Genomic DNA, 26,767 nt, shown 5'->3' on the forward strand with positions numbered 1-26,767 from the left:
CATTATTGTGAATGGCATATTTATAGTGTCAAGATTCATGGCTGAAAACATTATCTACTAAATGATAATTCTCAGAGTTACTGGTAGTTACAGACTTGAGATGTAGGAAATACTCTACTGGCTGTAGACTGTGGCAGTTTGGTTGTTTGCTCCTCTATTTGCACGCTTATAAGTGGAATAAGTCCATATATCCCTTTCTTATATCATGAAATATTCTTTTCATAGACTCAGTGCTAATGCCAAAGTTAGAAAAATGTACTTATAAGAAAACTCTACCATGGCACTCTATTTCTTTCTTTCTCTTTGTGTTGTACAGTTTTTTTTTTTTGTTCAAAATGTATCTTATTTCTGCTCAGAAAAAAATAGTGCTTGAGACTTATTGTCTTTTTAAAAATCCTGGTATGTCACCGCATAGAAGTCTCCTCCCTCTCTTTCTCTCTCTATTTCCTCTGCTGTTTTTCCCAGAAGATAATTTTCTCTTCCTCTCCCCTCCCCACCTCATCTATCTCTCATTCTCTCCCTCTTTCACCATCTCCCCCTCTCCACCTTCTTTTGTCCTTCCCTCTTCCCCTCTTAGTTTGCTCCCACCCCTCTGTCCCTCTCTCCCTCTCCATCTCCCCGGGGACAATTTTCTTTTCTTAAATAAACTGTCATGGCTAGTGTTAAAATATGGGCCTTACATGGGGAGAGCGCGGCAAGGCAAAGGCATTGGGGCCCTGGGCTGGTATAAAACATGGATAATATGCTGTGAGAGGTAATTGTATCTTTTAGCGCTGAGATGAGTAGAACAAATGTGTCTCCCTCCCATCCCGACCCCCCCCTTCTCCTTCTCCCCCTCTTTTTCCTCTCCCACTCTTCCTATCTCTTCCTTCACACACTTCAGTGCTGCTAATATGATGTCGGGAATATTGGCCGTACATCAGCGCTGCTAACAGTTCGTTGTGGGTGAGGAGGACAAGTAGAGAGGCTTGGAGCGTGAGTGAGGGAGGGATAGAAAGGTGACGGTGTGCCTGGAGATGCAGACGCACTGAGCTGTTGATGCATGAGTTCATAAAGCACCTTTTTATTTTCATTAACTTTTGTTTGCGTGAAGAAGATCAATGAAGCTGGTTTACAAAGGCAAATTTGGAACGCATTAGATCACCCGTTACTGAGAAAAGTGGTCATAACAGAGTAGCGCGTTACTAAGTAATGTGTTACCGGCATCACTGTTGTCGATACAGTGGTTGGTTTTGTCTCCACAGCGTTTCAAACTAATTAGATTAAACTTAATATTAGTTACGAGTGTCATTACGTACAACTGTTTTACCTAAACCGCTTCTTTCACATCATTTTACTTAGCTATTTTGATAATACCAAGAATCAGCTTGCTGCTATCTTTCTGTCTTTCGATATTTTGTGAAAATCCTATTTATGTCTTCGTGTGCCCTGCACTAATACCAGCATCAGAATTCACTAACCTAATCATTCTATATCATGCCCCCTCGACCCCCCTCTCGGACTCTCTTTTTCCCCTTTATGCCAATGTCCCTGGCTGTTTTAGAAGGTGTGCTATCAGTGAGTGGCATGTCAGTCAGTCAGACATACGGCAACACCGCCCATAGGAGAGGATTTGTTGAGGCAGAATGTGTGGGCACTAAAACCAGGGGTCTGGGATTAGAGCAGATTGCAGAGCAGGAGGAGACAGACGAGTATAAGATGAGTATCAAGAAAGGGAAAACAAAAGCTGTGTCAGCGGGGTTCAAGTGAGTGCAGGGAGAAGTAGTGTGTTAAAAACAGATGAAAGATGGAGACTGAGATGAGGTGGTCAAATGGGGACAGCACTGTGTAAAAACCTGTGTGAATAATAACAATAATAATTTAATGAAATTTTATGAAATCTCCTGACTAAATCACTTATTAGGTGATGCTGAAGTTATGTCCGTTAGTTTGAAGTAAAATGGTGGTGAAACAATTTCATTTTGGTTTGTTTGGAGAAATTAATAAAATCCCTTATGGCAAGCACTCACTACCAGAGAGCCTGAAACAATTTTCAGAAGTAATTCAGAATTCGGCATAAAAAGAATAATGAATGAATGATTGATAACAAGAAAAGATGGCAACAAAACAACTCCGATAAACTGCCAACATGTAGTAAACAAAGTAGTCATCAGTTACTGTTGCATAACTGTGGAAAGTATTAATACTCCAATCTGTTACTTCATAATGCATATCGTTACAGTTTGAGTTTCACAGCTATCTTTTTGCATACAAATAAAGAATTCTAAATCCATTATACATTTATTATTTTCAAAAGTTATTCTCACTCGGCGTTGTCCTCAGTCTTGTGGAAGCCGCTACAGGATCAGGTGCACGGAAGATGACCCAGGTCACCAGGAAGCATGACCGCAACCCACAGACACCAAACTCTTCTCATCACCTGTTCCTGTGATTAAGTGCTGTTGTTTACCTCTTGTTACAGTTTTATAAATGTAGGTCATCTGACAGATTCCCATTTGACATACAAGAAACATACAACATCTGATGTTCAAATTCCTCAAAATGGTCCTAAATCTTGTGTCGTATGTAAATGAAAACAAGATACAGTGATTTGCAAACATCATCAAACCTCATATATGAAAAATATCGTCCTTCCTCTAATGTATATCATATTGTATGTCTTTCATGAGGAATAAGTGACCGAGTTTTTCTTTTTATTTTGCAATGTCTTCACATTTTGGGAATTGAGGTGTAAAGTAATTATCTGGAAAACAGGCTGCTGCTACACTAATACAAATACAGCATTTCTGTGAATTAAACCCCTACATATTAAAGCAATATTTAACATTTAATTGTTGGACCACAAGTTTGGAATGTTTTTGCACATTTTGTTTTCCTGCCACCACTTGCTTTTGTGGCCTACTGCTACAAAGTGAGTTGAGAAAAAAACCTCGACTGTCCACACTGTGTACTGAGCTGTTGTCTTGGCAAGAGTGTGGAAATCGAGAAGGGCTTTAGTCAAAATGCCATTCTACAGATCACTAAAAGCTTTCCACTCAGGGTTTCTTTGGGCTTTTAGAGAGGCTTAGGTGGTACTATTGCCAGTGTGGTGAATTTACACTGTGAAAGGAGGCCTGGAACTTCTAAAGAGCACAGAAACAACAAAGTTTCAATCTCAGATTTAATGAATATTATATAATTATAGCAAGTGTGATATAATGTAGGAATATGTAAAATCTGTTTCTGCTATGTAATGTTAATTTCAGTTATAGCTTTTCCTGGAATATATTTTTTGTTTTTGCCCCCCCCCCAATTGTACAGGTACGAATGGGGCAAAGAAAAGTGGCTTGTGCCACAGATTGTACAGGAGTGAGGCTCCAGTGTTCTGGGCCCCGGATCGAATCCTCTCATTAAATTATTTTTTTGCATTAAATCTAATGTGACAGCTTGAGGAAAGAAAATAAGAAAAGATCAGTATATATTGTCCCCTATCGTGTTTGGATTCTTGGAAACAAAACAAAAAAACATTTTCATTACAGTAAAATATGACTAAAGGAATTTGGCTTAGTCATTAATTACTTTTATTGCCAAAAAAAAAAAGTAGTAGTGTTTTTGTAGCGTTCTGCGTAGTGAATTAAAGTATGTATTGAGATAACGTGATAGAGTTGTAAATCACATTGCGCTATACTACCACATGTAATAATTAAAGCCTTCAGAAAATGACATGTCCTCTGTGTAGAACAGAAAAGAAAAGGTATAGTTTGAAGTAGTCCTTTTCTTTGGATTTAGTGGACACAGTCCAAATGAGACCAGTTATCAACACTCAGGAATTACCTTACTTCTTTCCCTTTTCCCATCTTCACAAAGAACTGTGAAGTTATTGTGGCTAAAAGAGACCGAGAGGTAGAGGAAAAGAGCTAAAAAAAAAAATAAAAAAAAAAGCATACAGATGGGCAAGGAAAAGGAAAAATGGAAGGAAAGTGTTTGTGAAAGCTAACAAAGGAGACTTGGCTGTGTTTCAAAAGGGCGCGTGGCAGCTAAGGAGGATGAAGCGCTTCAGGATTCATTTACATCAGGCCTGACAACTGCCTCACATCTCCCCAAGAGCCACACAGCTCTGGCTTAGAGATTCCTAAAGAGGGCCCTTCTCCGAGCTCCCTCTCTTTACACCCCGCTCTCTGACTTTTCTTTTTCTCCCTACTGTCTCTTTTTCCCTTCCCTTTTTTCACTCTTATTCTCTCTCGCACTCTCTCTTGTGCTCTCATGCGCTTGCCAGTCTTCAATCAGCCATCATGAAAGTGTCTGTCTGGGCGTCTTAACTATCCTCTGAGAGGCAGACACTTGTCTGGGCCAGCCTTCATCCCCTAAAGGGTTTTTTTTGACTTGGACTTATTTCTTTCCTCACACCTTTTCAACTTCCCTAAAGAGCTGACAACAAGTGAGAGCGACAGGGCAAGATAAACATGAGGGAAAGAGACAGGGAGGGAGATGAGAGGGAGAAGTCGTCAAGTGAGGGGGGAGGAGAAGGTAAAAATGGTTAGGGAAAATAGGGAAGGAATTTGAGGAAATGAAAGCAAGGTGATCAAATTGTGAAACAGAAAAAAAGGTGAAGGAATCCTATGACCTCACATGAGGAGAAAGGACAAAGCAAGGAGGGCCAGACTGGAGGAGAGATGAGGAGCAGCAGGAGAGCCGGACCGGAGAGCCACGTTTATCAGTGGACCCACAGTGGTGTTTTCCAAATGCAGGATTTGGAGATGGCAGTAAAGGAGAGACTGGGACGGGGCACATTAAAGTTTTTTTTTGGTGGGAGGGTGTGTGTGTTGAGGCGTGTCCCTGTTATGGAAGTATCTTTCTTTTGGCCGGGGTTTGATGTGAAAGGGAGCCGCGGCCGCTTTGACGATGTTGTCGGCCGTGCACTTTTTAATATTCATGCAGCAGATCAGGAAAGGAGAGGCGAAAGGAGTGGAGAGGAGATTTTTGGTCAAACAGAAAGCTAATTTGCAGCTGAGGCAGTTTAGCCCCAGGCTCTTTCTGCTACTGGGGAAATGAGCTGGAAGATTAGCCGTATGTATAATTCACACACACGTGGTCACACATGCGCGTGCATAGATATGCACCAGTTGTGTGTGCATACTCTTTTGCGAAGCAATGCACACACATAGCAGCTGCCACTTTGTCAGGGATGTTGAGGGTTACAGTAGTAGCCTGCTGCTCAGTCTTTACAGGTGCTTATGCCCCTCAGGCCGCTCCCTCAGTGGTACCCTATAATGCTTTATGTAAATTCTCACTTATTGTTTCATCATGTTTTAACTTCATTTCCACGAAGCTTGACCTGCAGTGTCGTAAACACAATCAGTCTTTTTTTTTTTGTTTTTTTGTTATCATTATTAAATGTTCTATCTATTCTGTAAGATACCTTGAGAAATGTGATATAGGTGTGTGCATTTATGTTTGATTGACATAGTGAAGTAGCTCAAATGAAATAACATTTTGAATCTTTTCACAACGTAAAGCTTTGAATGTTAGTCATTAATTACAGTGTTTTTTTTAATCAGTGACTTATATCTGATGGCTTTCCAGATCCACGACAGACGTGCAAGTCTCTTCCTGGATGGACTCGAAGATGACGGGACACCGTATGACACCCAAACGCTGACCACCAGGCTGTCTGACGTCAGTGAAGATGGGGCTATGTGGGTGGGACTAAGCTCCAATGGTAAAATGCTTTTGTTTTTGCCATTTAAATTTTTTTATTTTTTTATTTTCATGAATATTTTGAATAAAATAATATTGTTGGAGCCTTTCAATCCATGACTGACAGTATTTTATGAAATCCAAGAGAATTATGGCTTTTAATTATATCATGTTTATTTGTACAATGCAGATCAGTTCATTTTGTGTGTTTGAAAATGCAGCACCACAAATATTTTTGGGAGAAAAAAAAATCATGGAATTCAACCTTCGTCCTCCTCAAGAGGGACCACAATTGTCATCCTCCTTTTTATTTAAACTCCAAGAGGAGAAGAATTACCTCTTAGATTATCGTGTCTGTGTATCTTAATATGGTGTCAATGACTACTTCACCTTTATTTTCCTCCTGGCCTTTATCCTGCTTCAACTACACATCTGTGATTGATTTGCGGTGCCTGCGAGCCGTCTCAGAGTCAATAGCAGAGAAATTGAGAGAAAAATGATATCCGTTCATCTCCAGGGTGATAAACGAGTGTTTTTCTTCTCGTTTATCAGCCATTGATCCCCAGTTCACAGCAGGTAGCATCTGATCAGCTGAAGATCGCATCAGAGGGGGTGATCAATGCAAGTGATTGGCTTGGGGGAGAGAGGGTGGTTGTTGAACCCGGGGGCTGTGTCTGGAATTCTGATCAGTGCATTGATTATGCAGATGCTGATCAGATGTATTGATTAACAACTATGTCTGTTTTTGGAGGGGAACCCTTTAACTGAAACCTGTAAGTGCATGTGAAGCTGTCAAGTGATGAGCTTTAAATTCTACCGTAACCTTTAAGTGGTCAATCAGGACGGCATAGAATCTTGTTGAAAAAGAAATACCTCAAACTAACTTTTAAAACAGACAAATATTAACTTTAAAGATATGTTGGTTATATTAGATTATTCTATTGTTTGTAGCTTTCGATTCATCATATATTTAATGGATATGCACAAATGTGATCCAGCAATTTTGTGCAAAAATGTAATGATAATTTCTGTTCCACTTTTGTTCTACAGTTAACTAACTACTAAATATTGATGCAGAAAATTAGATGTGGACAAATAGTGTGTTTTAATTTACTGGTACTGCCAGTTAAGACAATAAGGTCACTGCAAAAATCTGCGAGGGACAACCACACACCTTTTATCTCATGGCAGTAGCTAATTCTGAATGCGAGACCTTTTTATAAATCCTGATAAATACACAAGTAGAAGTATATGCTGATTGTGCTGTAGTTAAAGTTTTTTTACTTTGAAGTTTATAGCTTACAATCAGAAACTCATGGTTTTGCACTATTGGTCATGTTATGATTTAAGTTTAATCCTAATTATGTTAACATGGCCTACCTTATACTATAAGGCTATCTATAAGGCTTATAGATACAAAACGTTGACATTTGCTAAAAAAAAAAAAAAATGGATAAATGTATTGGGGAAACTTTTTTTTTTTCAAACAGTGTGAGAAACTCTGGCTTTGTCTAATGTTTGCTCTCTTCAGAATCACTGGATGTGCAACAATGAACTGAAGTAATACCACTGAATCTACTAAACTATGTATTTGGTAAAACAATAAGGAGCCTCATTGTAACTTTGATGAGGGATAAAACCCATATTTACTGTTTATGTGTCTGTATTAACTTATGTCATCCTTAACAGCATAAAGAAAAAGAACATAAGAAATGAGATGATGGAAACTAAAACACACAGAAAGAAGAAAGACAGACCTACACAGAGAAGAGAGAATTAAGGCTTATACCTTGCATCATCCCAGTAACAATAGGGAGAGTGCTTTTCAGAGGAAGCCATAATCCCATTTCCACACGCGAAAGAAATCCTGAGCCAAAGCCTAAGGCTGCGCAACCACACACTGATCTAACACACTTACATCCCATAACACTCCCTCACACTTTCTCTCTCTGTTTTACATGCACATACACCCCCCCCCCCCCCCAACATCATTTCCCACTAAAGCACACACACTCATATTGAATTGGGCCAAACACGCCAAAGCTCTCAAATGCAAATACACACACGTATATGCACACATATGCACAAATACTTTCTCTATAGTGAGCAGGATTTTTTGGAAGACACATGGTAAAGCCTGTAACACGTACACACATTTTCAGAGACAAAGCTGTGGCAGAGCTTCTGTTGATGCTTAGAGACGTCGTCCATCTTCTAAGAGTTGTTGTCAAACGACACAGAAGTTGGTTGGACACTAAAAGACTGTTCTCTCATTGGACCTGCAGCGTAGCCTGTGCAAGTCTCTTCAGTTACATCCAGCATTACGTATACTTTTGCATGAAATGTGTTGGGGGCTTGCCTGTTTTATTTGAGTGTTTGATGGTGGCTTTGTTGTGCAGTCCAGTACCCCCATGTGAGACTGGACACTATGCCATTATGTTTGAGCTATTCCAGTAGAAGTATGCTTGTTAGAGACTTTGGACGCAAGGCATTTATTTTTAGGCGTGTTGCATTTCATTTTATGCCGATCCCATTTTTTTTCATTGGTAGGAGTTCTTTTCCAAAAAAACAAACAAAAAATATAACAAAAAAAAAAAGGTCATATTTCAGCCTCTTAAGTGAGAAGATTTCCTACCTTACTTTTAGGGTTTTTCTATGGCCTTGGGTCTTGCAGAAGATAGCTGCTGCAGGTCTGCTTGGTAGTAGTGCCATCTGCAGACATCTCCTCCCCTTTAGCTGTGTTATTGGCAGCGTCGCGCGGTGTTTCTGTGCTGGATACGGAACATAGAACAAAAGAAAAACTCTCCTTTGTTGTTATTCCTGGATTTCGTTGTATGAGTCTCCAAGCCACAGCATTCATGTTTGTATTCAAAGATATGAGCTTCATTTCAGTGTTAACAGATTTCCTTCAACAAATAAACTTTTACTGCCGCAACCTCACATCTGAGTTTTACACAGATGAACCAGTGCAATATACAAAGTGATTGTTACCTAGAAAGTTAAGCCTTGCAGTTAATGCTATTTGTTGTGTTTGTTAGCTGTTATGGCTATATTTTCTACCAGTTTGGGGAGTAGATGAGTGTTTGATCATACTGTAAGGAATAACAAAAATAAAAACAATGGCACAGAGCTGAAAGAAGCTGTCCAAGACAGATTTGGATTGAATCTCATGTCCAGCACAAAGCAGCACAAGTTGAAGTGTTTTTGACTAATTTATTCCGACACTTATTGTTTTCCAGCTCGGCTCCCTAGCAATGCTTAAACAGCAAATATTCTTGCAAACATTGCCATGGACAGACTCCAAGTTCTGACAAATCGTTGGGTACCACACAGATTAAGAAGCTTTAAATTAAGACATTTACCAAATAATTAAAAAAACAAACCTCATTTATGTTGTGTTTACATGGGTATTGGGAAAAGTATTAGATTTAAAAAAAACAACTTGTGATATTCATATGCAACTTATTTTTTTTTAAAAATGTTAGGAGGGGACAAAGCACAGAACTGATCCATCCAACCCTCTCCAATAAGTTAGATGAGGCAATCAAAGAGGAAATGTTGTAGGGATGCATCTCAAAGTCCAGCGGTCAACCTGCTTCTGACAAGGGATGACAGGATAATGGGCAACACACATGATGCATCAGAGTCCCATGGATCAACACAGCACGTCCATATGCATGTTCGTCGTAAGCTGGGGTATAGTCTATGAAGTTGACCAGCAAATAGACCAGTTGTCATTTTCACTACCGCTTGGTGATTTTACTTCAATAATAGCACATTTTAATGAAATTAGTTTATTTACTTAGCCTAAAAATAGAAAGAAATTCAACAGTTCATTTGTGAGGAAGCGTGAGCAGTGTACCACATAACCCAATAAGCATCTGCCAAGAAATGTAGTACCTGCCCTATAGTAGACACAGTAGGACCCTACCTGTGCCTTCATTTAATCAATTGAATATCTTTGACTTTAGTACTGTTGAGCAGATAAGTGTTTTGGACCACCTTGAGTTGGTTGACAGAAAATCAGATTTAGTGGATCAATTTGAATTCAATAGCCTCATTGTGTGAAATTATTATTAACTGTAATTGCTAGGATGTGTTCTACCAATGCACATGCATATCTATATTATTTTACATCGACATTTCTGTAACGGTGACAGTCAGTAATTCCTAGATGATTTTACAACCCAGTTTAACTCCCAAACATCCAGGTTCATTGATCGACCCTAAGAAGCCTTGCTGCTCTCTAGTGGAGATAAATGAAGACTGGCAGTTTCTGTTGAGCTTTGTATTGTGAACTTGGCCATTATTAGCAGCTTTGGGCAGCTTCACTTAGCTGGTATCAAGAAACTGATAAGATAATCTACTAAACACTGTGAAATCCTCTCACTCACTGCCTTCAGTGCAAAACCATTAACACCTTCTTTATGCTCTTTTCTGCTCCCCTTTCATTTCCTCCAGGGTCTAATCAGTTCATTGGGTGGATGCAGGACTTTAGATTTTATCCGGCCACTTTGACCAACAGGTGAGTTAGATAGAATGAGATGCAGCGGTGGGTAATGAGCGGCTGCTGCGAGGGGGAGGAGGGACGATCATAAAAGGACCAAAGGAAATGCACGTGAAAGTGAAAGGTTGCAGGGAGGAAGGGAGCTGTGAGTTACCCACGAAAAATAGCCTGTCTATATATAGATTGGAGGAAGGGATAGAAATGAGAAGACAAGGACAGATACCATATAGATTAACACAACAAGAGAAGAGGGGCAGTATGGAGTGATGAAGGAAAAGATGGCCAGAGAAAAGAAGCTAATCTTTGCATCTGAAGATCCATACTGCTTCCAGAGGATTTTCCTGGGAATCCAATACAAAGCAATTAGTGTTTTGCTTTACCAGTGATGTACTGCAACTTACAAGTTTGCCTCATCAAGACCGAGGGAAGAGGACAGGAAAGGCAGATTTTTCATTTGATTTTACATTTTGTGCTAAATAGTTGATCAAAACCCATCAATAACTGCTTCACGGTTGTATTTTAGAATTAAAGCTGATGTTTTGTTTGATTGGTGTTAGTTTGCCTCTTTGCCGCAATTCATCACATTTCTTCATGTTATTGCTATGGAGTTTGGAAAACTTAATTGAATTTCATTAAAATACATAATTTGTTAATATTTTCTTGTATATGATAGTAGGGTGGTCTTCAAATTCTGATTGATCGTGTAGAGAATTACATTTGGTTTCAGACTTGTGTAATACTGTAAAATGCTGCTTCTTCTTTAAACAGAGAGATAGTAGAGTTGTTCTCTGGGACTCTGCCTGAGCTCCATGTCCAGTCTGAGTGCCGCTGTCCTCCAAGTCACCCGAGAGTGCACCCTTTAGTTGAAAGGTACTGTATCACAGTTCTCTGCATTTATTTTAGGACTAATTTTTGACCTGGTGTGGGATAGACTTCCTTTGCAAATTATTGATTTTTTTTCTTCTTCCAAAACTTTTAAGTTCCAACTGATTATTTACATATGTTGTTTGCTGTACGTCATGCTGTTTCAAAATCATGGTAAATAGTTCCTATACTGAATATTGTAATGTTTCAACAGTGCCATTGGATGAAATGATCACTGTATATAATATATGATGTCACCATCACCAGGTACTGTATTCCCAATGCTGTGGAGGACACCACTAATGACAGAGTCTTGAGGCTGAATCTGAATGCCCATCCACTCAGTTACATCAATGATCAGGACATGGGCACCACATGGCTGTCTAAGATCATGACCACACAGGAACTGGATGAAGGAATCACCATTGCGATGGATTTGGCTAATGGGCAGTACCAGGTGATGTATCTCATGTAGAGCATGTGCAGTCAATCAAATACTTGTGTTTTATTCAGGACCTAACGTTTGATAATAATGGCATCTATAATTTTTATTGGATTTTACACATGTCAAAAGAAAATCAAATAATATCATATCAGAAAAGGCGTGAAAGCATTTCTGTTATTCGATGTGCAGATTACTATATGTATGGTTGTAACGACACCACCTTGTTGTCAATCTTGAGTCTACATACTTTTAATAGACGTTATACTGAATTTTCTTTACTATTGTTATGTATCAATATGACTGTTATACAAGATGTAGGTCGTAGAGTTAATTGCTAACTGTCGCTATATCAGTTTGCAACAGTAGATTTACTTTAGCACCGGTAAATTAACTGAACATAAAGTCAAATCATGATGTGAGATGTTGCAATTTTCTCATCACAAAGGCTGATTCGCTTGCACAACAATGCTGCATATGGACACTGGTGCAACTTATCTGATCACCTTATAAAACATGCACTCAGAATCCAACACAAGCAAGTTGAGATATCATTCACTTGGGCTGGCTCGTCTACTAAATTTCATCTCTGTGCCGCCGGTACCTGAAATTGTTCACTTGAACTTTGACAGTGTATATATGGGTAGGATTTTGGGAGCCGTCCTGATTTGGGTGCTCAACTCAAGTCCCGAGATAAAAGACACCTTCTGAAGTTGAGGGTCTGTGTGTTCATGTGTTTGGGGGTTTGCACAGTGCTGTTGGCTTAATTCGCTACCTGCTGTGTAACCCAGTGTCCCAGCTCCCACTGCTCGCGCCAGATAACACTTTGGATACACACAACTACACACACAAATATGTGTATGCGATGTTACAGCCATGTCTTTTAAACTAAAACCCTTATTAACAATTGTAAGTCATCTTAGTACAAAATTACTGAATGAGTCAAATGTCATTGTCGGGTCTTTTATGGTGTTAAAGGCAGTTTGTGTGGGGAATCTGGCACTATGTTAATACACCAAGGCTTTGTGTATGTAGTAGTGTCTTGGCGTCTCACTAAGGTGCTTAGTGAGATACCATGATACACAATTTCTGCATATATGTAGTAATGCTGTGGCAATGTCAGTCGAGCACGATGCCACAATCTTTCTTGCAGAAATGTCATTGTGAATAATTTCACGGTTTCTCTGCTATTAGTTTGCACAGAGAAGATGAGTGATTCATGGCAAATTTTATATTGTTGTACTTTGCTATTTAATGAATGCACACACCCACAAACATCACTAACATTGACCAACATGTTATATATTCATTAAGAAAATATCCCTGTTTGAGATTGTTTGGTTTGTTTTTGGTTGTTTTTTTTGTAGGAGGTTTTCTGTACCATGGAGACATGTGGTTGTTGTTACATGTTACAACTAACTATCTCATATCGACTTTCTTTCCATACTATTGAAATTATCTTAACCTTTTAATACTACAGAATAAGAAATAGCTTTTAGTGTGGAATAAAAAAGAAGTATTTTGCTGTGGTTATAAAAACATTTTAAGCTTCCCCATATTCTAAGATGTTACTTTTAATTGCACGGCACTGACAAATTGCAGACGTTCACCACTTTTAAGCATATGGCCATAACCGTTCCCCTTTCTTTTACAGGTGTTCTACGTTATAGTTCAGTTTGGTGGCCTTTTGCCTGAGTCTGTTCTGATCCAGAGGCGGAAGCTTGATGTGACAGAGCCTGACAGTGGCACCTCCACAGAACAGCCTTGGACAGACTGGCAGTATATGGCCAGAAACTGCAGTGTGTTTGAAATGCAAAACAATGAGCCTTTACAAAGACCGGACTCCGTCAACTGTTTGCAGCTGCCCAGGTAGGATATTTTAAAGGGAAGTCAGGTGGGTTGTCTACATTAAGTGTTTTGCCTTCAAGCCCCTTACCTACTAACATCCCTTTAACCTAATGAATGAAGGAGTCAAATACTTGTCCAAGAAAATAAGAAAGTACGGCCAAATAGTGTTACTTCATAGCAGATAAAGTATCTCATGTGGTTTGAAACTTTTTAAAACTTGTTTATAGTTGCTATACATGCTATGAAGTTAAAGGTTTATAATTTTGGGTTTACTGGACAACAGGATTAAACGTCACATTTTGCTTGGATAACTTCAATTATAGAAAGTAAAGATATTGGTAAATGTGAGGTGCTGTATTGTTGTCAGCAGTAAAACAAGTTGTATTGTTTTATTTTATCTTTGTTATCAGTATGATAAAAGCATTATGCTGATTTTAAGCTAACTGGGAATACATTCCTCAGGGTGGGATCACATGGCATTGCATAAAGATCCCGGGCGGTCGTGGCCACATCAGTGCTGACGAGATGAGATAGAACATTTATTACAAAACCAAAGAGGTGCATGAACACACTATTATGTATAATAGTTAATTTTTAAGAACACAGACAAGCAACGCACAAATCATATGCCAAAGGAAATCAGAAGAAAACACACACACACTGGCACCCTTACCGGAGCTAGATTTATAAAACTAACCACCAACAGCGCTGCCTTGGCACATGACCGGTAACAGGCTCTCAATTGGCACTAGATACAGAACTGGACTTGGAACAGAGTCTAACCAACACACACGCAATCTCACACAGTCAATCTTGGCATAGCTGCTTCTATCGAGGGCTTGGTTGGCACTAGATAGAACAGGTATGAATAGATCACAGATTATGTAGTCATTGCTTATTTTTCACTTGAGTGACAAATTATATCACAGGCAACCTCTCTTGGCGCAGTTATATGTATTAGTTCAATTGGCACAAGAGCAATTGAACCTGGTATCGGTAACATATTAACACACTCGGTGTTGATAGATTTATTTAATCTTGCAAGACACGTTGTCTCCTCTGAGCCCAATAAAGTGTTAAGCATGATTAGAAATGCCTGAGTCATTTTTTTTTGTCTTCATGCTGTTTATCTGTGCATGTCTACATGTACAGATAAACATGGAATTTTGAAAAAACATAAACGGTGACAACCAGTATCCCAGGAAAAAGTAAGATGGAGCAAAACCCTGTTCTGTTTAAAATTTGATAGATAGCATACATGAATTCATTTAGGCCTCGATAAATAAACAAACAGTAGTATATGGACATGGTGAGCCTGTTCTCCTGTATTTCTAAAGATGAAAACAGTTGCAGAATCACAGTTTTTGTCACAAGTCCTGCACTGGAGTTAGTGGGAAAAGGGATCTAAACTGCCATCATTCACTTTTGAGATGTTTCTCAGAAGCAGTTTGGTTTCAAAAGCAAATATTGGCCCCCAGGATGGAATGTGAAGAGACATCGTTTTATGTTTGTTTGTTTGTTTCCTGTTTGCCAGTGACGTGCCTTTCTCAGGAGGAAACCTAACATTCAGCCTGCTGACAACGCAGCCAAACCTGAGGCCAGGTTATAATGATTTCTACAACACTCGCGCTCTGCAGGAGATGGTACAAGCTGCCCAGGTCAGGGTGCATATACGTGGGCAGTACCACACCAGAGCAGTCGGGGTGAACCAGCGACACAGATATTTCACCATCAGTGAGATCACCATCAGTGGCCGGTGAGAAATTACATTTTTATTATGTGATCATTATATGTGGAGATGGAATTTGGGCAAATGTGAAAATAATTAAAAAGCAGTAGAAACGTGTCAGAGAACAAACGCACAATCTTAAATGTTATCTCTTGTATGTGGTTTATGTTAATCTCACATCACACTGAATTTCAGCGTGCTGATATCTTTCTTGGTTAACAAATTCACAAATTACTGTTGAAGAACCACAATGAGCACCATACTCATAATTTCCTTTGTTAACACTCGCCCCCTATCATTTCCCCAGACTTGATACGAGTGGCGCAGTTGGTGGAAAGAAACATTCGACGGCCTTTTCTGAGTCGATTTGTAAAAACTAAGTGAGCGCAGTCTGAGAAAAAAATATTTTGACACAGACTGTTGAGTTTCAGCCAAGCTTTCTGGGAATAATTGTGAACACATCTCTTCATTAGACTGACAGAGTGACTGTTTTTTATGACTCTGGTAATTATAGGATTATGCAGGAGGCAATCATCTCTAACTCTCGTTCTCCCTCCCCCTCCCTCTAAGCTGTTTTAATTAGTAGCTTGTTACAGTGAAGTAGGAGAAACAGAGATTTAGAGCTGCTGAAATCTCATCTGTGCCTTCTTCCTCCTTTCCCGTCGCCCTTCTCTTTTAGTATGCCTTCATCTCTCCCTCTCCCTCTCCCTCTCTCTCTCTCTCTCGCTCTCTCGCTCTCTCGCTCTTGTAAATAGCTATAGTAAGTAGGTGTTGTGTTGGAAAGCAGTCTGGTTAACGATTGTTTTTAATTTCAGTGGATGTATAATACGATATTTTTCCATTTTCTTTTGTTGGAAAAAACCCCATATCTGATCAACCTTTCTTTGACAATAAGACATCCAAAGAAGAGTTTACACAGATTATTTGGGGATTTTAAAAGAAGCACATGACAATATCTGGACTAGGTTTTGTTAGACATGCTGAGTGGCTTTTTGATCATGCTTACTTGATCTAAAGTCTTATTGAGATTAGAAGTATTTGTACACTTATTAACTAAGCAGTTAGGCCACATAAAATATCTGTACACAGACAGAACTATGATGGCCTAAAAGTATTTCAAAATGTTCCCCAAGTTAAATCTAATGTTAACATAGTACATCTTTTTTTTTAGCTGGATAAAATGCTGCTCTTTCTAATCTCAAGATCATTGAGGCCAAGACATGCAGGCTGCGACAAATTACATTACACGGAAACTCCTATTTTATCAGAACTGTTACTAAATTTCGCGGTTTCTGTGCCTCATATTAAATTAAAACACAGCAGCTTTTAACAAAAAAATTTATGAAAGTGAACATGGGCTGAAAGGATACAGAGGAAAGAATGGATGATAGAAAGCAACTGAATATCTGAATGAATAATTAAATAACTATGGAGGTGTGCGTGCGTATGCGTATTCGTGTGTGTATGTGTGTGTGTGTCTGAGAGAGCAGGAGAGAAGGAGAGAGGGCTGTCTGGTACATGCTACGTTGCTCTGATAATTCACGGCTTGGCATTTATAAATGTTGAATGGGAACTTTCCACTGGCAGTACTGCTACTGTTCTGTGGGTGATGGATGAGGAAGGTCTGACAGAAACCTGACAGAGGGAGAACTTCTGTCATATTGTTTGCTTTACTTTTGGTAGCCTTGAGTCTTTTCAATAAAAAGTTTAAAAAAAGAGAAAAAAAAAGGTTACACAAGAGTCAAGTACTCTGGCTGTACTTTTATTCACTCTTGTTCTCTCTGTTGTCTTTATCACCCGGTCAGATGTGAGTGTCACGGCCACGCAGAACACTGTGACACCAGCGTGACACCGTATCGCTGCCTGTGTCTGCCTGAGAGCCACACAAAAGGAAACAATGTGAGTAACAAGCACTTGCTTACAAATCCATACCTGTTGACAGTATTTCTAAGCACACGGGGCTGATGTAGACAAGTTTAATGGGTTTGGGCTCAAGTTTGTTTGGCCCGTTTACATGACAACGAGTACGAGTGTATCCGCGAAACTTTCTTCACTTTTGGGCGGTCCGTTTACGCTGGTGTGCGGATCCACTGCATCCGCGAAGCTTTCATTATCAGCAGTCATTATCAAGCCTCTTTTAAAACAGAGTAATCTGGATGTTTCAGTAATTAGTAGTCCCATATCAAACCTGCCTTTCTTAAGTAAGATTATTGAAAAGATAGTTTTTACACAACTTAATGCTTTTATGGCACAAAACAATTACCATACTGCTGGACCGACTGGGAAAATGGTTGGGAATTTCTGGCACTGCGCTAATTTGGTTTACATCGTATTTGCAAGGTTGTGACTATTCTGTGTCAAGAGCTAATTATGAATCTGAGCAAATTCAAATCACTTGTGGGTTTCCACAAGGCTCCATCCTTGGGCCCCTTTTATTTAACATCTACATGCTGCCACCGGCTCAGATCATGGAACATGACAACATAATTACGTAGACGACACACAGCTCTATATATCAGTGTCAGTGAATATCGGCTGAGTAAATGCATACATGAAATTAATGAGGGGATGTGCCAGAACCTTTTGCAACTCAACCCAGACAAAACCGAGGTCAATGTTTTTGGCTCCGTTAAAGGTCAGTGCTCATCTTGACTCCATGTCACTCAGGACGTCAAATCAGGCCAGAAATCTGGGTGTAGTTCTGGACTCAGACCTGAAACAGCCACATTAAGACAATGACAAATTCAGCTTACAACCATCTGAAAAATATTGCAAGAATCAAAAGATTTCTGACCAACAATATTCTGAGAAACTTGTTCATACATTTATTTTCAGTAGGTTGGTTTATTGTAAAGTGTGATTACAGGCCTCAGTAAAAAAATCTGTCAGACAACTGCAGCTCATCCAGAATGCTGCAGCCGTAGTCCTCATCAGCACAAACAGCACATTACACCCGTGCTCCACCGGCTGCCTGCGTGCCAAAGGATTGACTTCAAAATCTTACTTCTGGTCTATAAAGCTTTGAATGGTCTCAGGCCTAAATACATCTCAGATTGACTTGTAGAATATAAAACCTCCAGACCATTGAGGTCCTCAGGAAGAGGTTAACTCGGTGTTCCTCGAGTCAGAAACAAACGAGGCGAAGCAGCTTTTAGTTTCTGTGTTCCTCATCTGTGGAACGAACTTCCTGAATACCTGAAGACTGCTGACACTCACTTATTTATAATCAGGATATAAAACATTCTTATTTGAATTTAAAAAAAATAATTTTACTTACATTATTAAACTAATCTTAATAACTCGCTTGCATTATTTATTATACTTCATTATCTGTTTTAATGCATTTCTTTCATTTCTTCTAAAGCTTTAATGTATTTGTTTTAGTCTGTATTTCTTTAATTTCTTTAATTTCTTTGTAAAGCACTCTAAATTGCCTCGTGTTTGAATGGTGCTCTATAAACAAATGTGCCTTGCTTTGCCTTGCTTTGCCTTGCTTTGCCTTGCTTTGCCTTGCCTTGCCTAACAAGCCTAATGGTGGGGAAATAGCCAGGAAATAGCGGTGTTGAGTCAGTTGGGCTCTGAAAAGCACAAAATGCCACTTTCAAACCAATAGGTACTGTAAGCTACCAGAAATTGAAGTATAAATTGAAATTGTATTATAATTAAAACAAATAATCAAAATGAATATTTCATTCATTTTAATTTAGCCTTGGGTAGGCACTGCCTCCCATGCCTACCGGGATTGCACATCACTGCGGATAAGGTGTTGTCACGTGAAACATTGTTGTGTAAATGTCGCCTGAGATTGGTTTAGTTTTACACAGGTCTTTGTTTTGTTGTGCCTGTTATCCATACATTTTTAAAACCCATATTATGTTTAAGACGACAAATTCAGATGTGCGCACACACGCACTTATGCATCGTCAGCACAGAGGAAACCCCCAGGGTAAAAAGTGCCTCATGGTCTTAATTAAGGACTTTCCTTCTTAATGACAAGAAGACCTGTTTAATGAATTGTGCACGCACACACACGCACAGACACACACACACACACACACACACACACACACACACACACACACACACACACACCAACCATTTCCTTTAGGTGTATATGTGAAATTATTTCGTACTTGTACAAGACTTTTTTTCTCTAATCTAGTACGAGTCTTGTCTTTCTCAAGGCTTCTGTAAATTCAGTCAATCCGTACTAGATTGATTATGATTAATAGGTCATCTGACAGCGGGGAGATTCTCAGATCTCATAATAGAACTGGATGATATGCAGGACAGTGAGTAAGGCTGTAGATGAAATAGACGAGTCAACAAAATACGTCTCCCGACACATATCCTGACACGCATCCTGAAAATAACCCTGCTTCATCAGCAACTTGAGAGATTTCACTGTGGAGATTTCATTTGAAAAGGTTTCTTCTTACAAGGATATGTCATAAAATGTTATCATTTGACATGCGATACTGTCCACGAAAAGTTTGGATAAAACTGTGCTGAATCGTATGAGAATCCGTATCAGCAAGCACTTACAGTATGATAGAAGTGAGTAACTGCCCGCTTACTTGGGAATTGTGTTTCTTTTTTTGTTTTTTGATTTTGTAAGGATAATAGTCAATAGTAATTTACGTATACATTTTTTTTCTGCTAGTTTTTGTTATTTTGCCGATAAACCAGATCAGTTCACCCTCTTGTACTGCACCGACTCACTAAAAATCACCACATTTTCACCAGTCGCTTGTTGCTTGTACTTGCTTAGTACCAGAAGCCATCAAACCATTAAAAGCCAGCGTTTGGTCAGTAGTCAAATGTTCACTATGACTGCTTCACCTCACTGTAGCACGGAGCAGCCTGCATTATTCACTACTTATGTATCATTCATACTCGTTCGCGCGTGCGTGTGTCGCTTCCTCATCCAATGCTCAAAGTCTTGCATTCAAAAGTTGCATTTCTAAATGCACAAAGGGAAACCCAACTAAAATGCCAGCCCGATGCTCTCATCCAGACCAGTGCAGAAAACTCTCCATAGTCCTTTATTTCCTTTTGGTTTTTATACACCACTTGTCTTCCATCTCACGAGGTCCCTGTTCTACCTCGGTCTTCCTCTCATTGTCGAAGTTGCGCTCTCTTTCTCTCGCTCTCATACTCTGTCTTTCTCTCCCGGGTCTCAGTTTAAATAATGTCTCAAATCGACTAGAACAATGACATTCCCTCAGCATGCATCTCTAATCAGTTGCCTTTCTTTCTCTGTTTGTCTTTCGCTTCATTTCACTCAGCCGTTTTCATTCCCCCACTCACCCTTTATTGCCTCACTTCCTAAGTATTTAATTCATTTGTGTTTGACTCCGTTTCTCATGTTTCATTCTCCGTCTCTTCCATTTTTCTTACTGTCTCAGGTCTGTCTATCCTCCCAAGCTGCTTCTTTCCCTCTCTGTCATACATACATTAGTTCTTTTGTGTGAGAGACATGCAGTGGAAATCGGCAATATAAATATATTTAATGTAAATTAATCCCTACAGGAGCTGTGCTTCTGTGAATTACATTAGTGTCTAACACATGCATGCCTCTACAAACAGTCCTTTTTGTGTGATGTGTGATCACGCGAATGAGTGTGCACCTTTGTGCACTTTTTTGACAGACCTGTCCATGTCATTTCTGTGAGTGAATATTCAGGACCTTTCTTCTGTCTTTGTAATATTGGAGCATAAAAGGCTGTGGGGAATATTAGCGTTTAATATTGCATGCGTTCTGTTGACTTGGATCGGCCTTGCACCATGACGGATGTTGTACTAATCTGCAGAATTTCCACAGTGACATTAAAGTGACAGAAATGCTCAGACATGTGTCAAGATGATCAACAGGGGCCTTAGAAGACGCACACTTAAACTCTCCCCTCTCTCTCACCCACACACTTAAACACACGTGCAGCAAAATGGACACAGGCACACACTCTCTCACTCTGTCTTTTCATTCTTCCTTATGTGCACTCTGCACCACACTTGATCTCTCCTTCTGTCACTCTGTCTTTCTACATTTGTTCACACGTGATGTAGTCCGTCATGTATGAAAGCTATATCATATACTGTGCCCTATATCTTGCACACTATTTTTAGTTGTATGTGCTTTTTCTTCCTATGTTTAATTATATTTTGGGATTTAATGTTATCCAATCCTCCCCTCAGTACAAATGTGTCATCTTGAATAAGATGAGCACACAACACACTGCATTTGTGTCAAGTCTTTCTCTGGTGTCTACACCCCAAGGCATGAAAGGTTGTTGCATCAGGCTTTACTGAGGACTTGTGTGTGTGTGTGTGTGTGTGTGTGTGTGTGTGTGTGTGTGTGTGTGTGTGTGTGTGTGTGTGTGTGTGTGTGTGTGTGTGTGTGTGTGTGTGTGTGTGTGTGTGTGTGTGTGTGTGTGTGTGTGTGTGTCAATAAATACATCCTTTTTTGACTGTTTTTTTTTTTTTATACGTGCGTGGACAATATGTGAATGGTGTGTTTTGTGTTACTTCATATATATCATCTATTCATACACGGAATGTTTTTCCTGATTTTTCGTGTTTAAATCTGTGTGTGTGATGGATATTGATGGCTACTGACATTAAGTGGCTTTGTCCAGAATCTCTCCTGCTCAAGTCTGCCTCAGCAGCAGATTTTCACCGGCCTGGATTTAACCATGTTAACTTTAGGTGCACACAGCATGGCTGTGTACACACACACACACACAAACATGCTTTCCTCACACACATATGAGCAAGCCAGAGCCACGACCTTTCCAGTGAGAGCGTGAAATTGGTCATGGCATTTAGGATAGGATGAGTTGTCCCAGCAGATTTACACACACACACAAAAAATGACAGACCATCTGAATGTCCACATATCCATTAGAGTAGTCTCCTCACTCAGCAGGTTTTGTCGAAACATTCATAGTGAAAATAAGATGTTATCGTTTCCTCTCACTTACTGCCTTCACTGATATCTTTCAAACTGAAGAGAGAGACAGTTAAACACACATTACCATGAGTTTGACTTTATTTGTGTGTTTTTCAACTGAAGTCTGTGGTCTTTTTCGTGCCATGCAACTGTTGTGCCACTGCTATGATAGAAGGATCACATTTTTAAAAAGGAAAGTAATTGCTGGAATAGTAAAATTCAGGCCATTGATAAAGTTCTGTACTTGTAACTTGCAAAGCGATGCCCTGCCATCAGAAGAACATACAGAGGAACTTGATTCTCAGTTGTTTTTTAGTGATGAAAATATTACAGTGGACTGACCATGTGAAGAAGATGAAAGTAACAGAATAAAAGCCACATAAACTCAATCTTCTTTGCGTGCTCTTCCCTTTTTACTGCTGATACTGTGTGCAGATGATGGAGCACCATCAAAACCTTTTGTATGAGGAAGAGAATGAACGTGTGCGCTCTTCTTTTAACTCCCAAACACCAGTCCCTCGACTAATTAGCAGGCTGGGAGAGAGGGAAGGTAACGCAATGTTGGAATGAAAAGAAAAGAGAAGAAAGAAAAAAAACTCCTCTCCCTTTCATTTGGTATGGTAATATTTCCAGCTCACATACTCAGCGTGGCTATGAGAACACACAGTTGGAGACTGGGGAGGCAAGAGAGGAAAGGGGAGAAGTGAGAAGCAAGGAGAGATATACAGAGTGATTTGCGCTTCAGAAAATAGGCAGAAAAAGAAGAGGGAAGTGTGGAAAAGCAGAGGAGACACCAAGGTAGAGGAGATGGATGAGGAATGAAAATAGAAAGATGGGGGAGTGAGTATCTTACAAGCCGTAGGTTGCTCTTGGACTCATCTTCAGCGGATGAGATGAGCAGCGAAAAGTAGTGAAAGCTTTCTTTTTCGAAGCGCAGACAGAAAAGTACCTTTGATATGTGAAATGGTTTGGGGCAGAGAAGAGGAGACGGACAAGGAAAGACAGATGGGCAGAATAAGGGGAAAAGAAGCATGGACAAACACAGAGGGAGAGAGGAAGTTACTGTAGGTATGACAACGGATAGGCCAAACGGCGCGACAGACAAGACGAGCAGGCAAACATCTCACTATTCCTGTGGAATTACGCATCTTCTGGATACACTGTTGCGTGTGTGGCAGAGAGGTGATTAAGCCCCTGATAGGAATCAGGTGTGCTGCATCACCTCTCTGCCCATAAAAGGAGGCAACCCAATCGCCAAATCTAGGCCCACGGCCTAACCAGTTTGCTCTCGCTTCTGCGAGAGGGAACCGCGTCCATGCTGCCCCGCCGAGGTCCTGCCTTCCTCCGCGGAACTGGGACCGCAGCTGGACCTGTCCGGCTCTCCTCCACCCGAAGAAGGTCTTCCGACATGCCGCCGCCGCCGCCATTTCGGTCGTCGACGCCGCGTGCAGCTCCAGGGCTCCGTATTCGACGTCCTCCTCTGCAGAGCCGGGATCGGCCGCACCGTGCTCCTTACAGGGCACCTCCTCCGGGGAGCGGAATGGTGATGCTGGCTCAGCACCAACCTCCGGCACTTTTCCCCCACCGGGACAGCAGCGCACCGAAGAGGTCGGCTTGCTTGGCCTTCTGCAGCAGGAGAGCCTCGATCAGCTGCTGATGGTGAACAGCCTGCTCCTGCTGCAGCCGGGTGAAGTCCTGCAGCTGAGCGCACGCCTTCTCCACCATCCTTTCTAGGGCCGCTGCTGCCGGGGGGCTCCTCCACGCTCTGGGGGTCCGACGGGGAGCCAGTGTCTTTGTCGTGCATGCCACCTCCGGGTTCACCCACAGAGACGCAGACTCAGGAGTTTCCATGATCATTTCTTTATTAAAGTAAAGCCAAAACTCCCACAGCTTCCCAGCCGGTGTCTTCCGCCTGTCACCCCGTGTCTGGGCGGTTCCTCTTTTTATGAGCAGAGAGGTGATGCAGCACACCTGATTCCTATCAGGGGCTTAATCACCTCTCTGCCACAGAGAGAAAGGACTGCTGCTGCTTCATGAGCTGCTTTTGTCATGCAGCTCGCCAAAAATCATGCCTTGGTAAACAAATCAGATTTATTGGAAATAGACCTGTGAAGATGAGTGAGGTGATCCTGCCCCCGGTTACAAGTTAACTTACGATTGATGGATTAAATGCACCAAGAGAGTCGTGATGAACAAAAAGCTGAGATGAATGACATGTCATTTTTGTCTCATCTTATAACATATTATTATTTTTATCTTTGGTCTACAGTTAAACTTTTATGATGTTAATATAAAAAAAAGCATTTCAGTTAGAAAAAAAGAACTTCTACCTGGCACAGTATGTTTTTTCTTTTTCTTTTATGTGTTGCATTATGGGGGCACACATGACATTTTCCTTCTCCACATTTTATCTTCCCATACTGTGGTTGTTGTTGTTTTTTTTGTTTTTTTTATAGATATATTCTAATCAAAAATGGCATTCCCTTTTCTGTTTTCATCACCTTTTTAGCATTTTCCCCCACTCTCTATCATTATCATATATAAAATAGTAGCCTCTTTCTCTCATTTCCATCTGGTCCATCCCCCTCCCCCTCTCTTCCCCCGGCCTCCCCACCCTCCCCTGTGTGTCATACATAATGGGCCCAGTGCAGGTCTGCATGTGTCACACATGGGAGGAACTCCTGTGTTTTTTAATACATTTTTAATCCTGCCATTTGATGCCCCCCTTGTCCACCATAATTTGTACTGACTGCTGAACAAAATCAAAGGGCTTGTACTTGCCGCTCGTCTCCTCTGCTGCTTTCTGCTACAAAAAAAAAATGCATTTTGCATTTTTTATATCATCCCCCCGCCATGTTCCACCCCTACACACACCTTGGTATGTTTATTTTGACATGAAAGTGGGACTGTGTGAAAGTGCTGGCTGTTGCAAGTCACTCCTCATTAGTGGTCTGATTTCTCTATGCTGTGTGTGTGTGTGTGTGTGTGTGTGTGTGTGTGTGTGTGTGTGTGTGTGTGTGTGTGTGTGTGTGTGTGTGTGTGTGTGTGTGTGTGTGTGTGTGTGTGTGTGTGTGTGTGTGTACACTATATGAAAGAAGAGAATACCTCCATTTTTTCTATTAAGTTACTTCTCTCTTTTTCTATTTATATTTACAAGACCCACTGATTTTTATCATTTTCACCCCCTCCTTTTTTTCTCCTCTTTCAGTTTTTCACTGTTTTGGTCTTTGTTTTATGAAAGCAAGTATTTCGCTTGTCACGGGACAATTGTGCCACAGTTATTTTCAGTGAACATTATGTTTTTATGCCTCGTTAATACTAGTCTCTTGTCAAAATATGTTCTTACTTTAACCCCATCAATGTTCTCTATACAAATGTGCATTATCAAAGTGAATTTAAATGTTTTTCACTATTAATTTGTCAAATTGGCTTATATTCAGGCCAGGTTGGTGGCATATTTTGGTGACTTATCATCGTTTGGTCAAACGTTTCCAAAATCTTGTTACATTATGGTAAAATTAGATTACTACTGCAAAGTGAGTTCATTGCCAATAGACTAAAATTATTGTAATTTTTATGTATTTACAGTGCCAGCATTGTGAGCCTCTTTACAATGACAAGCCATTCAAGTCTGGTAATCAACTCCAAGCCATGAACTGTCGACCCTGCCAGTGTCACAGCCACGCCCTCTCTTGCCATTATGATGGTTTAACTGATGAACTACCAGAGGAGCACTATCAAGGAGGAGGAGGGGTCTGTGACAACTGCATGCACAACACCACAGGTACAATTTCATACCCATTGGTGGTGATTTCTGAAAGTGTTCCTGAGCCCATGCAGGGGTTTCAGTCTGAGGGCATAAACATGTTGCTTGTTTTTTTTCATACATACAGCAATTATATTTTAACATTCCACCATCGACAGATGATAATATCTAACCATCCACCCACTATACATCTGTATCTTATCTTGGGGTACTGCAGCCAGTCCCAGCTAACCACAGGCGGAAGTAGAGTAGAGCCCTTCGGACAGCCCACCGGTCTATCAGAGTGAACACATTCATTCACATGTCTGGGCAATTTAATGTAATCAATCATTCTCATATGCATGTCTTTGGACTGTGGGAGGAAACCTGAGTTCCCTGAGAAAACACACACAAGCATGGAAAGAACATGTAAACTCCATACAAAAAGGACAGAGATTTGGCCTCATGGCATTCACCAACTCTGCACGTTTATTTAAACTACATTGTATGGACTTCAAACGGCTGTCACAGCTTTTGCTCATATGCATAAAATGGTATAGAGACTCTGCTAAATTTAGACATGGTGCTTCATAGTGACATATTGTGCCTCAGACATACACTTTTATAGCGCAACAACGAACTGGACATGCAGTAAAAGCGCAAAACAAACTTTTCCCCATTAATGTCTTCTTTCACCATTGCTTTTAAACTTTTTTTACTGTACATCTCTCAATCTCTTACTATCAGGTAACAACTGTGAGCTGTGTATAAGTGGATTTTTCAGGCTGAAGGACTCCGATCCATCTTCAGTTGATGTTTGTCAACCCTGTAACTGTGATACTGCTGGAACAGTCAATGGCAGCATGGCGTGTGCTCAGGTATACATCAAAACTTGCAATACAGCCAATAGTGTGGTGCTGGTCGAAACATTCTAACTAAAAATGTCGTGTTTCACATGTTTGTACAAATCAAATGTTCAACAATTTATTTTACACTTTTATCTTCCT

At 40.3% G+C, this 26,767-nt stretch overlaps 1 protein-coding gene across 1 annotated transcript in view; it reads left to right on the top strand.

The window, feature by feature from the left end:
- Window positions 1–26,767, top strand: part of ush2a (Usher syndrome 2A (autosomal recessive, mild)) — a gene marked incomplete at its 3' end in the record, with an annotated part of 194,350 nt that overhangs the window by 11,226 nt on the left and 156,357 nt on the right. The window contains exons 4-12 of the mRNA XM_080520729.1: window positions 5,563–5,698; window positions 10,138–10,201; window positions 10,952–11,053; window positions 11,315–11,504; window positions 13,144–13,358; window positions 14,872–15,093; window positions 16,872–16,965; window positions 25,604–25,799; window positions 26,508–26,638. Coding sequence (XP_080376855.1) covers window positions 5,563–5,698; window positions 10,138–10,201; window positions 10,952–11,053; window positions 11,315–11,504; window positions 13,144–13,358; window positions 14,872–15,093; window positions 16,872–16,965; window positions 25,604–25,799; window positions 26,508–26,638 — 1,350 coding nt within the window. The remainder of the gene's footprint in view (window positions 1–5,562; window positions 5,699–10,137; window positions 10,202–10,951; window positions 11,054–11,314; window positions 11,505–13,143; window positions 13,359–14,871; window positions 15,094–16,871; window positions 16,966–25,603; window positions 25,800–26,507; window positions 26,639–26,767) is intronic.

The sequence above is a fragment of the Blennius ocellaris genome, assembly GCF_963422515.1.
Source record: "Blennius ocellaris genome assembly, chromosome: 1".
Classification (NCBI taxonomy): Eukaryota; Metazoa; Chordata; class Actinopteri; order Blenniiformes; family Blenniidae; genus Blennius; species Blennius ocellaris.